The 18,883-nt window shown below is 40.6% G+C and overlaps 1 protein-coding gene across 1 annotated transcript in view; it reads right to left on the bottom strand.

Annotated features, from left to right (window-relative positions):
- The window catches only part of MYO16 (myosin XVI), a 575,469-nt gene that overhangs the window by 306,835 nt on the left and 249,751 nt on the right, over positions 1-18,883 (bottom strand). Inside the window, exons 13-14 of the mRNA XM_030813681.1 lie at positions 11,703-11,830; positions 8,724-8,829 (exon numbers count right to left, since the gene is read on the bottom strand). Of these exons, the coding sequence (XP_030669541.1) occupies positions 8,724-8,829; positions 11,703-11,830 (234 nt within the window). The remainder of the gene's footprint in view (positions 1-8,723; positions 8,830-11,702; positions 11,831-18,883) is intronic.

The following is an 18,883-nucleotide window of genomic DNA, read 5'->3' as shown; positions in this document are numbered from 1 at the left end:
CAGTTATGTTCCATGCGGTTTCTGCATCGGCCACAGGAGGGAGTGCAGTAACACCTTATTGATACATGGACTAGTGTTCCTGTTCCCTAGTGTTTCTAATAGTGTTTTTTGATAACGCTATCCTATTTTTTTTTAAGTGCTTTGATCCCACTTTTATTTTTTATTTTTTATTTTATTTTTTGAGACAGAATCTCACACTGTCATCCAGGCTGGAGTGCAGTCATGCGATCTCAGCTCACTGCAGTGGTGTGATCTCGGCTTACTGCAACCTCTACCTCCTGGATTCAAGCAATTCTCCTGCCTCAGCCTCTGGAGTAGCTGGGATTACAGGGGCATGCTGCTACGCCCAGCTAATTTTTGTATTTTTAGTAGTAGAGACAGGGTTTCGCCATGTTGGCCAGGCTGGTCTCAAACTCCTGACCTCAGGTGATCCGCCCACCTCGGCCTCCCAAAGTGCTGGGATTACAGGCATGAGCCACCGCGCTTGGCCGCTTTGATCCCACTTTTAAATTTCCTGGCATCTGCTACATTAAGGTGTTGAATTAACCTGGAAGTATTTTATACTGTGAAAGATTGTAAAATAGTTTGACGCTAACCACAAATTAAGAAATGCTACAAGTTGTAATAGTGAAGTATGTTAAAACTTCTGTGTTAGAAGTTTGAATTTTGGAGACAAACATATATTAATTCCTTACAAAAACTTTATGGTTTAGGTCTATATATAATAACCTAATTTTAAAGATGATAAAAGTAAATTGATAGCAGTGATGATAGCAATGTTTTCTGGAAAAAAAATGAAATAGTACTTAGTAACTGTTCGTTTTTGTATTTCATATTTCATAATATGAAATATGTAGTGATATACATACTATGAAAATAAGAGCGTTATGATAGCATATTTTAAATATTAATATTACATTAAACAATTATTTTAAAAGTCATAAAAATAGGATAATCTTTAAAAATATTTTGCTTCTAGTTATTCTGGTGTTGTGTCTGATAAGTAATGTTTTGATTATTCTTGGAAAAAGGACATGACAGGTAATTAATAACTTGTTCCCCAAACAGTCAATATAGGGAAATGGTTAAACACATGTGCCTGGGAGTGAGAAGGAGTTACCCCCACACCCCAACACTGCTAATGAGAAATTATGTAGCACAGAGGAGGTCCCCTGAATTCCTCAAACCTCATTTTCCTTAATTCTCACGCAGGAATAACTCCTTCAGTGTTTGTCAGTGTCCGCTGTGTAAAGCACTCAGCTTTATGTCTGGCACAAAGAAAACATTCAGCAAATAACAACAGTGAATTTTACTTCTGTGAATAGCAATAGACAACGTTCCTGTCATGCTCACTATGTGCCAGGCCGTGTTCTAACGGGTGATGTGTGTGTGCATGTGTGTTCTCTGTTAACTCTCGGGACCAGTGTATATTTTACACTGCTTTACAGAAAAAAGGATATAGACCAAGTAGTTTTCCCAAGGCTCAAAGGTTGTCAGCAATGAAGCTGGGAGTTGAACCCAGGTGAGCTGGCTTTCAGAATCACACACTTAACCACTGCGCTATGCCGTAATTAGTGCTGAAGTACCAATAGAGACATAGAAGGCATGAAATGAATATAAAACCACAACTACTTAACAAAATGTAAATACCCCATGGCGTTCTTTCACTGTACGTTGTCATCCACGAGTCAAGATTAAAATGCTAAATAAACTATTCAATAACCAGTTTTTTATCTTTAATTAGCCCACTTGGCCAATAGGTGGCACTAAATAAATGTATTAAGAGAAATACTGAGCGAAACAAAACTGTCATTATTCCGCTGCTCACCTTGATTTCAAAAACAATAATGACCATTTTGCACAGTAACAAAATTTAAATAAAAATATAAACAAAGAAAATTAAATATATATATATTTTCCTCAATATTTACTTATTCAAATTTTATTGACTTTTTTTTCTATTTATAATGTATGGTATTTTTTCTATCAATTTATGTCCCTATAAGTTGTGGACTATTATGGTAGGAATTAATCTACTGTATTTTCTAAAAGGAAAAACTTGTGGCATCCTCTATAAAAAATATTAACTCAATCGGTATCAGCCCATCACTCTGCTCTCTGAAAGCTATTGCATAGTGAATGCCTATTTAAGTGATTTCAACGGAATTGAAAATTCTTAAAGTTGAAATTCATTTGGACCAGAGTTGGTGAAGGTTCCAGGTAGTTTCTTCCTGAAACATGACTTTTCTGTTCCAATAAATTTAATGTCATGGAAAATCCCCTGCTTCCAATGTTTGAAATTCAAATGCAGGGGTTAGAAACAAAACAGCCCTTCCTAACTGCTCTTAGCTGCTCTGAAACTCAATGGGAGAACAAAGCCACGTCTGTGGTGATCGGGTTCCATCCATCTACCCAGTGGGTAAAGTGCACTTGAAGCACAGGACAAAGGCAGGTGAGCTCATGGAGGCTTTTAAGATGGGCCAAATGAGGTGTAAGACTGAGAAGTATTTCAGTCACGTCTCATAAGAATAAGGGTTTGACCTGCATATAATCGCCAAAAGTCATTTCTGGACCTCAATGCTGCACTTTCTCACTTTCTAGTTGTTACCAACTAAATCTTCCTCTTTCCCTCTCTTCTCCCAAAACCTCCTTCAGGGAGAGTACTGTGTGCTGTGACAGTGTGAAACTTACAGTTTCCACCCAAACCCTTTCATTTTGGGTTCTCTGGCTTCCCATACTCCACTGAGATGGCCATCTTTAATTTTAACAATGATGCCATTATTGTCAACCACAGGAACACTTTCTCTACTCCTCAGTGTCTGCACAGTACTACACTGAAGACCACCCCAATACATCCTGACTGACATGGTTTGGCTCTGTGTCCCCACCCAAATCTCCAGTCGAATTGTAATCCCCACATGTCCAAGGAGAGACCTGGTGGGGGGTGATTGAATCATGGGGGCAGTTTTCCCCATGCTGTTCTCATGATCATGAGGGCATTCTCATGAGATCTATGGTTTAAAACTGGCAGTTTCCCCTGCGCATGCTCTCTCTCCTGCCATCATGTAAGACGTGCCTTGCTTCTTTCTTCTTCACCTCCTGCCATGACTGTAAGTTTCCTGAGGCTTCCCCAGCCATGCAGAACTGTGAGTCAATTAAACCTCCTTTTTTTTTTTTTTTAATAAATTTCCTAGTCTCACGTAGTATCTTTATGGCAGTATGAGAACAGACTAGTACACTGACTTTTATTTCTCTATCATTCTTTTACTACACATTATTTGGTAACTGCTAATCCAAATGATCTCCAATGAGTATTTTCCTAGGATTCGAGGCAAAATTCTCTCCTTTACAATGAACCAGGCTCTCTCAGTGGAATGTACAGTTTGTGTGCTTGCTACACACCTGATCCCACCTGCCAGCACTCCCCATGTTGGTCCGTGTGATATTCCAGAGTGGAGTCTCACAACCAAATATGGCTAAACCGTGTCTCTAATCAGCTCATTGTCCTCTCCTCCTACGGCCACCTACTGAACTTTCCTTTCATCTTATCCTGACCTTCAAACTTTCTACTAGATAGCTCCATAGATCAAGGCTGTTCAAGGATGTTCTTTTCTACTCATTTCCTTAATCAGATTTTCCTTTCAGGAAGTATAGGAAGAGCTCACTTATTATCATCAATAGGTTCTTGGAAATTTCTACTTTAAGCAAAACAACGTTCCTTCTAATGCAACCAATTTTATCACAGACTAATTGATATAAACAAGAGTTCTTACAGCAGACAGGAAATAGTTTTGCTTAAAGTCACAGTTTCCAAGAACCCATCAATGACATTGTGAAGATTTATTGTACTGGTTCGTCTCTTAAATATACTTAATTTCACGAAACCCTCTAATTTTATAAGGATTTACAGTAAATTAAAAAATGTATTCAATGCTTGTATTTAATTCCTGCACATATACTCGGATGATTTACAGATATGATGGCTGATGATTTTCATGAACATCTTGGACACTGAATGATATTCATATGGATAATAATTTAAAGGGAAACAAACCATAGCTGACATGGAATTTAAATATTGGGCAATATTTTTTTATGAGACTAGAAGTCATTTATTTACGACATTTTTTATTTGTCATGAGGAGTGAATAAAACAAACAAGTTAACTAGAATTAGTTTTACTTGAAATATGCACTGATATTATAATCTGGACTCCCAGATGCTAATTGATTTGGGAGGGTTATATCGACCTGATCCAAAGGAATGCATTTTAGAATGTATTCGTTTGAACTAAAATTTAAAGCCAATTTACATAAGATAGTAGAGAATGCATTGTAGAAATTATACAGCCTGCTGTCTCCCAAATGATCATTTTAATAGATGATTGTTTGTAATTTAGAGGGGAAACTATTGTTCCTTGTTATTATGATTAAATCATCAGTTTCTGTTATTTCTGTTAGTTAACTTGAGACTTTTATAACCATGTTGTTTTACACATACTCTAACTCTTAAGTGTCAGTTGTTAAGATATTAACGTATTTGAACAAAGAAGATGGGCTATGATATTTTCCCAAGTTGACTCTCAATGTTAAATTATTTTGAGCGGCCAGATGCAGTGGCTCATGCCTGTAATCCCAGCACTTTGGAAGGCCGAGGCGGGTAGATCACTTGAGGTCAGGAGTTCGAGACCAGCCTGGCCAACATGGTGAAACCCCATCTCTACTAAAAAATACAAAAATTAGGCAGGTGTGGTGGCACACACCTGTAATCCCAGCTACTTGGGAGGCTGAGGCAGGAGAATTGTTTGAACCTAGGAGATGGAGATTGCAGTGAGCCGAGATCACACCACTGCACTCCAGCCTGGGCGACAGAGCAAGACTCTATTTCAAAAAAAAAAAAATTATTTTGAGCTTGCTGTAGAATTATGCAGATGCTCAGTACAGTATGAGCTTAATAAATGGTTATAAATTAAAGTCATTAATGAACACACATGATACCACAGATATTCAAAAAACTAATTAATTATGCATTCTTTTTAAAGAGAAGAGTCTACAGAATCAGACATAAGCTTAGGGATCTATTAGAGCAGAATAAATTTTAAAATTACTTATAATTCACAAGTATAAAATATGCAAAATAATACTAATTTATTAATTAAAAATCAGTTATTCTCATTTCTAAATGAAGAATCAGATACTGTAAATTTCCAGAACATGCCAACTAACCGCCACCATGGTAGAAATCACTCTACACTGTAGCAGCCAGACAAAAAAGCAGGTGACACAGAAACCAACACAAATAGCACAATAATCGTTGTGCAGTATATTTCCATATTTTTAACTTTTGAACCTTTAGATGGCATCGATTTAGGAAACGATATAAGTGCAGCTGTCTTGCACGAATATAATCAGACACTTTTAAATATAAAATTATGACTGAAATGCAGGTATCCTTCTGTAAATGTGTGTACGACCAGACACATGTCAGCATCAGAGGCACCTCAGTGGAAATTTCACACTGCATCAATATCACACTTGAAATAAGTGCCAATAGAAAGTTTTATACTATTGTAACATGGCCTATGATGTGTATATGCATTATTTTTTGTCAAGGCAATGATATAGCACATATGTACATTATTTCTTGAAAGTTATAAATAGAATATTGATTTATTTATAGAAAATCTTATGTTCTGTTAGTGTATATGTGGAATTGAACATGATTTTCCATATATGCATTTAGTGTTCTCTTGACCTGCGAGATAATAAGAATTTTTTTTTAACAAATGTGTCTTTCCTACAATGGAAAGAAAAATAAAAGGTTGTATAAAAAGGAAGAGAGGTAGAAAAATCCCACTATCTAACAAAAGCAGGGCAGTTAAGACAAATTGAAGAAAATGTCAATGTTAGTTCTATAAATCACATATAAGGACACACACACAGGCCAAATGTACAGCCTCCTGATGACATACAAACGGGTTGTCCACAGTAAATGTATTTGATAATGTACAGTTAACTAAGGAACTTAACTTAGGAAACTGGGGGTGATTAAATGTTTCTCCGATACCGTCACAATACTTATTTCAGTTTATTCCCCACATAGAAACTTATTTCCGTTTATTCCCCCACTTATTTCAGTTTATTTATTCCCCACATAGAAACTGAGCTCCTACCGTGCTGTTGAGACAGCAGCTCTGAATTCCAGGGACAGGCACTGGGTAGCCCTTTATATTAATGGATGCTTGTGGAGTGAGAAAGCAAATGAATGAGACTGCACGGGCCAGGCTGAGAGGGATACATGCTCAAAGGTGGCTTCGGCATAGAGCAAGAGGAAGCGGATACAGTGTTCTAAGATTAGACAAGAAAATAAAGACGACAACAAACGTAACATTGCCAGAAAGAATGCCAAGCCATGCCGATTTACTGGCGTTGATGTAAAGGGAACAGAGACTCACTCAAGGGCTTTGAGCAAAGGAGTCTCTGGTGATACAGGCTGATGGCAGTTCACCAGCATCAACTCTCCTCTTCTTCCATGTACCGGCTGAAGTTGAATACATGGCTGCCTAGTTAGCAATGAGTCCTAACTAGACAGCAGCATGACTAAGTTCAAGCCCATAACTGTGATGAGAAGACAGGTAGCCCCTCTGCACATGATGAGCCTTCTCCCTGGACTGGGGCTTGCTGCTCCCTTTCTCTGAGCAGATGAGAAAGTGTCTGGGGAGCGACAGGGCCTGGGCCCTACCTGACCCTGGGGAGCAGAGCTACCAACCATGGCCTGCCACAGGGACATGCACTAGAGGACGGCCAAGAATGGAAAAAGAAAGAGAGCAACTTAGAACAGTCTCAAAGATAATGCCATGTGAGAAGATGACTCCACAGCAGCAATGACTGTGGGCCTGAAGGAAACTGGACAGACTAAAGAGCTAGGAGTGATAGGATATTCAGAATGTGTTGGAAATAGAGAAACTTAGTATGATGCAGTGGTTCACGCCTGTAATCCCAGCACTTTGGGAGGCTGAGGCAGGTGGATCACTTGAGCCCAGCAGTTCGAGACCAGCTTGGGAAACATGGGAGACCCAGTCTCCACAAGAAAAAAAAAACCACAAAAATTAGCTAGGCATAGAGACAGATGCCTGTGGTCCCAGCTACTTGCAAGGATGAGGTGGGAGGATCGCTTGAGCCCAGGAAGTTGAGGCTGAGGTGAGTGGTGATCGTATCACTGCACTCCAGCCTGGGTGACAGAGCGAGACCCTGTCTCAAAAATAAATAACAGTAAATAAATAAATAAAAATAAAAAAGAAAGACTTCAATTTTGGCCACATCTTTGCAGTACACTGTGGCATGTCCAGGAAGTTCGTTGGAGAGGCAGGTCTGCATCTTAAGAGTGAGAGGCAGTGTGGAGATTAGGGTTGGGAGCTGCTGGTGTACCCATGGCACTGAGTCATGTTGATCAGCATAAGCAAGGGTGGAGTATCCTCTAAAATAATATTTTATTTCAACCTTAGGACAATCATCAAGAACTTCCAGGCATCTGGAGTGATTTCCAAAAGAAATCTAGACATGGAGAGGGTTCCATCTCTAGGTAGAGGCCCCTAGAGAGCAGACTGTTGATTTCCATTCTTTTGGATTGGTTATTGGTTCCTGTCCTGTCTGTTCTCCCCACTGTTAGCCGTTCCTTCCAGTGGCCTTTCAATGTCTTCTTCTGATCTGCTATGGTCTGAACAAACCTTTTAACGAAACTTGCTAGAACTATGTATAAACAACAGAATCAGTCTATGGATAAGCACCTGTGGTGGCCTCCTTGAGTAAAATTTCTGAGTTTGATTGTGTGGGATGTTTTTAGCTTTATCTTAGCTGCTAACAGGTCTTTTTGCTTCCTCCTTCAATCATGGTGATATTTTAGAATGATGAATTAGCGGGACAGTTAACACTTCGAATGTTTCCGAATAGAGTTTAAAATCTGTTTCGGCCCCAAAGTTGCATGGCCTGCCCATCAAAGTCTTTAAGGCTAACTATTGCCAATTCCTTCAGATACACTAAAGATTTATTATCAGCCCTCAGTGACCCTTCACGATAATTTCATTTCTGGCCAGCTCCTCAAAATGTCCTAACACACCAAAGTGCACTTTCTCTTTTCTTTTCTTTTCTTTTTTGAGACAGAATTTTGCTCTTGTCCAGCTGGAGTGCAGTGGTGTGATCTCGGCTCACTGCAACCTCTGCCTCCTGGGTTCAAGCAATTCTCCTGCCTCAGCCTCCTGAGTAGCTGGGATTACAGGCACCAGCCACCACTCCTGGCTAATTTTTGTATTTTTAGTAGAGACGAGGTTTCACAATGTTGGCCAGGCTGATCTCGAACTCCTGACCTCAGGTGATTCACATGCCTCGGCCTCCCAAAGTGCTGGGATTACAGTCGTGAGCCCTGCGCCCAGCCTCAAAGTGCACTTTCTTTGTGAACAACAACATCTACCTATATTACGTGTTTTAGATCCAACTATTCAGAGCAAATACAAAAAGAAAGTATGTACAAAATATTTTAAATATGTAAAATAAATAAATATTCACTTGAACAATATTAATTTGAACCCAAGCTCAACAATTTTTTATTCTTTATTTCCACAAATTTTGACCCCCTTGTGTCTATTATGATGTCCCCTCCCCTACTGTAAATGACAATTGGCTGAACATCTTCATTCACATATTTGCCAACCAAAACAAAAAACTTACATGTTTGAATCTGGAATCCAGTGTGGCCCTGCTGGAGCCAGCCCTGCAGGTGAGGTGTCTTATGATTTGTTTGCTGGCTTCAGACTTTCCTGATCCCCTTTCTCCACTAAGGAAAACAGAGAGGAAAAACATAAGTTTGAAGAAACTTTGCTTCAAAGCTTGTTCCTTTGTTCCTTTGAAGCTACTTTGAAGGAACAAGTAAAAAAATTAACTGGAGATATTTTTCAGACACAGAAATGAGGAGGGAATGGCACATCAACTTGCAATGAATTTGTGGTCTCCGTTGACACTTCAATTTGATTCATTTGTCTGAAATACACAGTATATGTTTACTGTGTCATGTCCCTTATGGTGTTTCAGATGCTGGCATTACAAATGAATATGACACAAGTTCTGCCATTCAGTATCTCACAGGGTAGAACCACCTAGTGTAGGTGAATTATGCCAGAAAGGTGTCAGGCTGAGAAGGCATAACCGACTTGGCCTATATATTATCATAGTACCTGCTAATGCCAGCAAACACTTGCTGATGCTCTTTCTCTCTGATATCATCCAGGATGTTTTTTGATGTTTCATATGTTTTAGGCAAGGACTTTCTTAGAGGCAGAGAAAATATCCTTTATGGGCCAGGCACGGTGGCTCATGCCTGTAATCCCAGCACTTTGGGAGGCCGAGGAGTGCGGATCACGAGGTCAGGAGATAGAGACCATCCTGGCTAACACGGTGAAACCCTGTCTCTACTAAAAATACAAAAAATTAGCTGGGCGTGATGGCGGGCGCCTGTAGTCCCAGCTATTCGGGAGGCTGAGGCAGGAGAATGGCATGAACCCGGGAGGCGGAGCTTGCAGTGAGCTGAGATGGCGCCACTGCACTCCAGCCTGGGCGACAGAGCGAGACTCGAGACTCCATCTCAAAAAAAAAAAAAAATGACCCAAAGGAGAACTAGTTCTGCAGAATATATACTGGATAAAAAGTTCCACGAGCAAATACATGTCAAAACTGTTGGGTTAAACTAAGATAAACGGGGTTCTTCACTGAGAAAACTTGCTGGCCGCTGTGTGCTCTCTCCCAGGCGGACTCCCGAAGCGCATGGGCCTGCTGGCTCTTTTCTCCCCTCAGAGCCTTGCTCAGGACCCACACTTTCAAACACTGACCTATAACAGCTGCAATGATCATCCTAGAATTAAGTGGAAGCACTCAAAATTTATGTAAATTCTAAAGAAATAAATAATACATAGAAATAATCTAGTCAAGGGTCTGGCACCCAGTAAATTCTCAATAAACATTAGTTGTTATTGTCAACAGTGTTATACCCTCCCTATCTCACCAATTGACAGTGCTTTTTCTAAGCAACTTTTAAAAAGTTTTTCCCTATTTATCAAATGAAGACCAGGAAACTAGACAGACAAAGCAGGTAAAAATAGGGTTGCCTGAGTCTAGAATGGGTGGAAGCCCCCATCTCTGTGTCTTTCTCATCCTTGAGTCTAGAATGAGTGGCCAGGTGCAGTAGCTCACACCTGTAATCCCAGCACTTTGGGAGGCCGAGGCAGGTGGATCGCCTGAGCTCAGGAGTTTGAGACCAGCCTGACCAACATGGTGACACCCCAACTCTACTAAAAATACAAAATTAGCTGGGTGTGGTGGCACATGCCTGTAATCCCAGCTACTCAGGAGGCTGAGGCAGGAGAATCACTTGAACCCAGGAGGCGGAGGCAGCAGTGAGCTGAGATCGTGCCATTGCACTCCAGCCTGGGCAACAAGAACAAAACTCCGTATCAAAAGAAAGAATGGATGGAAGCCCCTGCCTCGGTGCCTTTCTCATCCTTGAGTCTAGAATGGGTTTCAAATTCAAATGAGTCTAGAATGGGTTTCAAATTCAAATGAGTCTAGAATGGGTTTCAAATTCAAAAAATATTTTGGGCCAAATGCAGTGGCCCAGGTCTGTAATCCCAGCACTTTGAGAGGCTGTGACAAGAGGATCGCTTGAGCCCAGGAGTTTGAGACCAGCCTGGGCAATATAGTAAGATCTCATATCTATAAAAATTAAAAAATCAGCCAAGTGTGGTGGCATGTGCCTGTAGTCCCAGCTACTTGGGAGTCTGAGGTGGGAGGATCACTTGAGCCTGGGAGGTTGGCTGTAGTGAGTTGTGATCATGCCACTAAATTCCGGCCTGGGTGACAGAGCGAGACCCTGTCTCAAAAAAAAAAAAAAAAAAAAAAAAAAAGGAAGTAGAATTCAGTGAAGTGTGGGCAAAGGTAAATAACAAGAAACAGGCTGAGAACACATATCTTTGGAAAGAAAGAAAATGATATTTGGGGCAGCCCTGGATTTTGAAGAACAGTGGCTTAGGTTCACTAAAATTGGAAGTTTTTCTTTCTCCATGTTTTCTTAGGTTCAAAAGCAAAAACTTTTTATCTAAGCTTTAAATCTTCAAAAGGAAATGAGTTTCAGGTTAAGTTTGTTAATATTGATCCAGCTACACTTGGGGCTATTCCTAACAGCCAAGATGTTTCTCCTTTGTAACGAGTCAAATGTACTTATTGCAAAGATATACTGGACCTCAAAGTGCTGAGAAAGTAAATAAAGGTAGGCCGGGCGCGGTGGCTCACGCTTGTAATCCCAGCACTTTGGGAGGCTGCGGCGGGCGGATCACGAGGTCAGGAGATCGAGACCACGGTGAAACCCCATCTCTACTAAAAATACGAAAAATTAGCCGGTCGTGGTGGCGGGCGCCTGTAGTCCCAGCTACTCGGAGAGGCTGAGGCAGGAGAATGGCGTGAACCCGGGAGGTGGAGGTTGCAGTGAGCCGAGATTGCACCACTGCACTCCAGCCGGGGCGACAGAGCGAGACTCCGTCTCAAAAAAAAAAAAAAAAAAAAAAAAGTACATAAAGGTAAACTATGGGAAATGAGTACATCTTTACTGCCAAGCCCCGTGGCAAACCTGAGCGTGGCAGACAAGGTTGAGGGAGAACTCACCTGAGGATGAAACACTGAGGTCGCTGCTCCTGGAAGAGCTGGTGAAAGGCTCTCTCCACACAGGAGAAGAGGTGAGGAGGCAGCGAGGAACACAGCTTCCCCGAGGAGCTGAAATACAGCTGGGACACCTGGAAAACAGGGCAGCAGCAAGGGGAAAACCTCAGTGAAAAGGCGCCAGGATTCCTCATCCCATAATGAGAGTGACTTATGTCCAAGATGCAGAAGTGAATGAATCTCTAATTCTGAATCTCATTGGTATGTAAAAACATTTGTAAAATCACACCCTTCTCAGCACATTTTCAGCATGCATAATGACAAAATGGAGGCTTATACTTTATCCTTCATTACTTGGTCCACAGGCTTTAATTATTCTGCTGTCTTTAAGAAGAGCAACTCACAAAAAATGTTGTTTAACAGATATCTGTGCAGTAAGCTGAAACTGTGGTAATTTACACCAAATACAATTTCTCTCAGCAGTATTTAATTTCAACACCATAAGATAGCCCAGGTTTTAAATTTGAATGTGAGAGACAGTTGCAGCTGAAATGCATATGTTTACAAATTTCTCAGAAAAACAAAAATTAATTAATTTTAGAGAAACAGTGATTTATAATTATTGCCATAATGATTAGTTTCCAGTATTTTTAGTCCTTTTGAATTTCTAGTAAATTTCATTACTTTAGAATAAAAACTCAAGAGTAGGAAGACTTCTTAGTTGTGAAGAAATCAAAGTTATTTTTATTTTACAAAATAACTGGCCTGTATCTTCAAAGATGTCAAGGTCAGAAAAGTCAAAAGAAGATTGCAGAACTGGTCCATACTGAAGGAGAGTCAAGGGCATGGTGGTTCAAAATGCAACACGCAATGCTGGCCTGAATCTCTAGCTCTGTGGGCATTACTGGGACAATGGGAAATCCTGAACGAGGTCTCTTGATTCAGTGACACCAGTGTATCAGTAATAATTTTCCCATTTTGGTGACAGTATGGAGATTACACAGGAGAATACCTTTGTTTAAATACACAGTAAACATATTTTAGGTTGATGGGACCACATGCCAGAAAAGTATTTTAAAATGGTTGATGCTGAGGGATCTGCTGTTAGTCTGATGGGCTTCTCTTTGTGGATAACCCGACCTTTCTCTCTGGCTGCCCTTAACAGTTTTTCCTTCATTTCAACTTTGGTGAATCTGACAATTATGTGTCTTGGAGTTGCTCTTCTTGAGGAGTATCTTTGTGGCGTTTTTTGTATTTCCTGAATTTGAATGTTGGCCTGACTCGCTATGTTGGGGAAGTTCTCCTGGATAATATCCTGAAGAGTGTTTTCCAACTTGGTTCCATTCTCCCCATCACTTTCAGGTACACCAATCAGACATAGATTTGGTCTTTTCACATAGTCCCATATTTCTTGGAGGCTTTGTTCATTTCTTTTTACTCTTTTTTCTCTAAACTTCTCTTCTTGCTTCATTTCATTCATTTGATCTTCAATCACTGATACCCTTTCTTCCACTTGATCAAATTGGCTACTGAAGCTTGTGCATGCATCACGTAGTTCTCGTGCCATGGTTTTCAGCTCCATCAGGTCGTTTAAGGTCTTGTCTATGCTGTTTATTCTAGTTAGCCATTTGTCTAATCTTCTTTCGAGGTTTTTAGCTTCTTTGCAATGGGTTCGAACATCCTCGTTTAGCTCAGAGAAGTTTGTTATTAACGATCATCTGAAGCCTTCTTCTCTCAACTCATCAAAGTCATTCTCCATCCAGCTTTGTTCCATTTCTGGCAAGTAGCTGCGTTCCTTTGAAGGAGAAGAGGTGCTCTGATTTTTAGAATTTTCAGCTTTTCTGCTCTGGTTTCTCCCCATCTTTGTGGTTTTATCTACCTTTGGTCTTTGATGATAGTGATGTACAGATGGGGTTTTGGTGTGGATGTCCTTTCTGTTTGTTAGTTTCCTTCTAACAGTCAGGACCCTCAGCTTCAGGTCTGTTGAAATTTGCTGGAGGTCCACTCCAGACCGTGTTTACATGGGTATCACCAGTAGAGGCTGCAGAAAAGCAAATATTACAGAACGGCAAATGTTGCTGCCTGATCCTTCCTCTGGAAGCTTCGTCTCAGAGGGGCACCTGGCTGTATGAGGTGTCAGTCAGCCCCTACTGGGTGGTGTCTGCCAGTTAGGCTACTCGGGGGTCAGGGACCCACTTGGGGAGTCAGTCTGTCTGTTCTCAGATCTCAAACTCCATGCCCAAGATAATTATAGATTCAATGCCATCCTCATCAAGCTACCAATGACTTTCTTCACAGAATTGGAAAAAACTACTTTAAAGCTCATATGGAACCAAAAAAGAGCCTACATTGCCAAGACAATCCTAAGCCAAAACAACAAAGCTGGAGGCATCATGCTACCTGACTTCAAACTATACTACAAGGCTACAGTGACCAAAACAGCATGGTACTGGTAACAAAACAGAGATATAGACCAATGGAACAGAACAGAGCCCTTGGAAATAACACCACACATCTACAACCATCTGACCTTTGACAAACCTGACAAGAACAAGAAATGGGGAAAGGATTCCCCATTTAATAAATGGTGCTGGGAAAACTGGCTAGCCATATGTAGAAAGCTGAAACTGGATCCCTTCCTTACACCTTATACAAAAATTAATTCAAGATGGATTAAAGACTTAAATGTTAGACCTAAAACCATAAAAACCCTAGGAGAAAACCTAGGCAATACCATTCAGGTCATAGGCATGGGCAAAGACTTCATGACTAAAACACCAAAAGCAATGGCAACAAAAGTCAAAATTGACAAATGGGATCTAATTAAACTAAAGAGCTTCTGCACAGCAAAAGAAACTATCATCAGAGTGAACAGGCAGCCTACAAAATGGGAGAAAATTTTTGCAATCTACCCATCCGACAAAGGGCTAATATCCAGAATCTACAAAGAACTCAAACAAATTTACAAGAAAAAATCAAATAACCCCATCAAAAAGTGGGCAAAGGATATGAACAGACACTTCTCAAAAGAAGACATTTATGCAGCCAACAGACACATGAAAAAATGGTCATCATCACTGGCCATCAGAGAAATGCAAATCAAAACCACAATGAGATACCATCTCACACCAGTTAGAATGGTGATCATTAAAAAGTCAGGAAACAACAGGTGCTGGAGAGGATGTGGAGAAATAGGAACACTTTTACACTGTTGGTGGGACTGTAAACTCGTTCAACCATTATGGAAGACATTGTGGTGATTCCTCAGGGATCTAGAACTAGAAATACCATTTGACCCAGCCATCCCATTACTGGGCATATACCCAAAGGATTATAAATCATACTACTATAAAGACACATGCACACGTATGTTTATTGCGGCACTATTCACGATAGCAAAGACTTGGAACCAACCCAAATGTCCATCAATGATAGACTGAATTAAGAAAATGTGGCACATATACACCATGGAATACTATGCAGCCATAAAAAAGGATGAGTTCATGTCCTTTGGAGCGACATAGATGAAGCTGGAAGCCATCTTTCTGAGCAAACAATTGCAAGGACAGAAAACCAAACACCGCGTATTCTCACTCATAAGTGGGAATTGAACAATGAGAACACTTGGACACAGGGTGGGGAACATCACACACTGGGGCCTGTCTGAGGTTGGGGGAGTGGGGAGGGATAGCATTAGGAGATATACCTAATGTAAATGATGAGTTAATGGGTGCAGCACACCAACATGGCACATATATACATATGTAATAAACCTGCACATTGTGCACATGTACCCTAGAACTTAAAGTATAATAATAAAAAAAAGGTTGATGTTAAAAGTTGCTTGTAAAATTTATCTACACATTTTACACACATTTAAAATTATAGCAAAAATAATTTTTAAAGTAGAATAAATGATCCGCAATTAGAGTTAACTGGATGAATCTCACAATGTTGAGTGTGAGTGGTCAGATACATAAAAGAACACACTGTATGTCTTCACTTACATCGAGTACAAACACAGGTAACCAATCCTTGCTGTTAGAAGTGAAGTTGGCAGTAGCAGGGGAAGTGCTAATGTTTAAGGGGCTTCTGGAGTGTTGATAATGTTCTGGAGCTGAGTAATACCCACCTGCACGCTCAGCAACATAAGCACTTTCCTACAAACATTACACCTCAACCAAAACTACAAAAGCTGAAGTCATCACACAGTGTGGTGCTGGTGCAAAGACTAGATAAATGGATCACAGATCACTTGAAACAGACTAGATAATTCAGTGCAACCCTACATGTTGGTGAAGATGAAATGGGAGAGTTCCCTAACCCTGCTCGCAGGATGTGTGACAGGGTGTGGCTCATCTGTTTGGCCACTGTGTGTGCTCAAACCCCTTATGGGAGGGGGAGCATGCAGATGGGCAGGTACAGGAGCCTGGGCCAGCACCTTCAGGCTCTGGCCCCATAGTAGCGTCTAGGGGTGGGTGTCTGCAACTTCTGAAGCCCAAGTGGGCATGTGTTACAGTGCACTCTTTTAGCTTTGCTGCACATGGACAGCTTAAGTGTTAAACAATTCAGTGGACCTTCTGCCTTTTTTGCAAGGGCAGAGGGCCAGTGTGACAGCTTTCTGTATCCTAAGCTCTTTTCTGGCATCCAGGAAAAATCAGATCACACACGGACTTGAAGGATGGTGAATGCAGGGATTTTATTGAGTGGTGGAGGTGGTTCTCAGTGGGATGGATGGGGAGCTGGAAAGCAGATAGAGTGAGAAGATGATCTTCCCTGGAGTTTGGCCATCCAGTGGCCAATCTCTTCAACCATCCCCAGCTGAACTCCTCTCAACATTCAGATGCTCCTTCTCTTCTGTCCTTCTCTGCCACTCTTCTACTCTTCTGTTCATCTGCTTGTGGAGTCTGGTGTTTGGGGGTACAGGATGGGGGACATGGTGGGCCAAAGGCAACTTTTTGGCATGAAAACAGGAATATCTGTTCCCATTTAGGGCTGTGGGTTACCAGGCTTGAGGGTGGGGCCTTTGCCAGGGAACTGCTCTCTTCTACCCGGTCTCTCCCTGCCTCCTGTTCATATCAAAGACACAGTGTATAACCAACCAGGCTGCACCACTTATCAGTGGTAAAGGGTGCTGCTGAGAGGGCTGATCATCTATTTGTAAAGAAAACAAGTGTTAATCTCTATTCTATAGCATGTGTAAAACTTACTTACAAGTGAATTTAAATCCCGAATATAAGCAGCAAAGTTTAAAGCATTTAGACAAGCATATAGAATGGTACTCTCATGATTTGTATGTAAACAAGGAAATAGGATTCAAAAATACAAACTATAATGAGAATGATGGAGCGATCTCACTACATTAAATTTAACAAGCTCTTGTCAACCATATAATAATAGAAAATAATAGAAAATAAGCAAAGACAGAGAGGTGTATAAGCTGTGCATATAATCAATAGATTAGCAGCAATTTAAAACATATTCCTACAAATCAATTAAAAAATGGAACTATAAGCAGGGCGCAGTGGCTGACGCCTGTTATCCCAGCACTTTGGAAGGCTGAGGTGGGTGGAGCACGAGGTCAGGAGTTCGAGACCAGCCTGGCCAATATGGTGAAACCCCATCTCTACTATAAATACAAAAATTAGCCAGGCGTGGTGGCGTGTGCATGTAGTCCCAGGTACTCAGGAGGCTGAGGCAGGATAATTGCTTGAACCTGGGAGGCAGAGGTTGCAGTGAGCCGAGATCCCGCCACTGTACTCTAGCTGGGGCAACAGAGTGAGATGCTGTCTCAAAAAAAAAAAAAAAAAAAGAAACAATAATACAAATTTGGGCAAAAATACAAACTAAAAAGATGGAAAATAAATATGACAAAGGATGGAAAGCTCTCGTGCTATTTCAAACTATAAGATGCTATATTACACACAAAATCCTAGCAGAATTAATCATAGTTTAGTCATAATGGTAATAATAGCTTACAGGCACTCTGTGCATGGTGCTGTCCTCAGCACCTCACAGGCACTCACTCATACAGTCCTCCAGAACCTAGGACTGGAGTCAGAGAAGTATTTTTATGTTTACGGGCAAGAGAATTGGTGCCAACAGAAGTCAGTGACTGGCCCAAGGGGACAGGGCTAGTGGGTGGCAGAGCTTGATTTCCAAATGAAGTTGTCTCTTGGGCTGGGAAAACATGTCTATACTACTGAGTGTTGTAGTTTTAACTAATTGGAAGAATCATCTGGCAATATCTTCTAAATTTGAAGATTCATGTTCAACTGGGAATATCTCTGTTGAAACTCTCAAACATGAGCAAAAAGAGCATTTATAAAACAATTCTTAGGACTCTTTGTAAGAGCAGAAAATACAGAAATAAGTTAAAAGTCTATAATTAATAGATAAATATAACCGGTTGTGTGTCATTACAAGAAAATTCTAGAGGGACTTTAGAATAAATTAAGTCTAAAATTTTCAAGGTGGAAAATTTTTGAAAGCATGAGGGCTGATCAACAGCTTTTTTATAAAAGAATACAGTTAATGGCTGGGCACAGTGGCTCACACCTGTAATCCCAGCACTTTGGGAGGCCGAGGTGGGCAGATCATGAGGTCAGGAGATTGAGACCATCCTGGCTAACTCAGGAAAACCCCATCTCTACCAAAACTACAAAAAATTAGGTGGGTGTGGTGGCACATGCCTGTAGTTCCAGCTACTTGGGAGGCTGAAGCAGGAGAATCGCTTGAACCCGGGAGGAGGAGGTTGCAGGGAGCCAAGATCGTGCCACTGCACTCCAGCCTGGGCAACAGAGTAAGACCCCATATCAAAAAAAAAGAATATAGTTACTATGTTATGAGTTAATTAAAATATAGAAAATAGTGGTATACCCATTTTTTGAATGTATGTGTGTGTTCATGTATATAGTAAACATGTAAAACACTGGATGGAAGGATAATAACTTCAAGATAACCATTATCACTGCTTATGAAAATAAGTAGGTTGAAGTTGAAGTGGTGCTTACCCTGTGTTTATAGAACAATATGTCATCTATCTAATCTAAGACATCATATAATTAAAACATGCTGTTATTTTTGTACCACTCAGAAAATAAATGTTACAATTAAATTAGGACAGTGTTTTCTTACCACACCCTTAAAACTGCATCCCAATCACAAAAGTACATGTGAAAAAAAAA

The sequence above is a fragment of the Nomascus leucogenys genome, chromosome 5 (assembly GCF_006542625.1).
Source record: "Nomascus leucogenys isolate Asia chromosome 5, Asia_NLE_v1, whole genome shotgun sequence".
In the NCBI taxonomy this organism is placed as follows: Eukaryota; Metazoa; Chordata; class Mammalia; order Primates; family Hylobatidae; genus Nomascus; species Nomascus leucogenys.
This window is presented reverse-complemented; position numbering and strand designations above follow the sequence as displayed.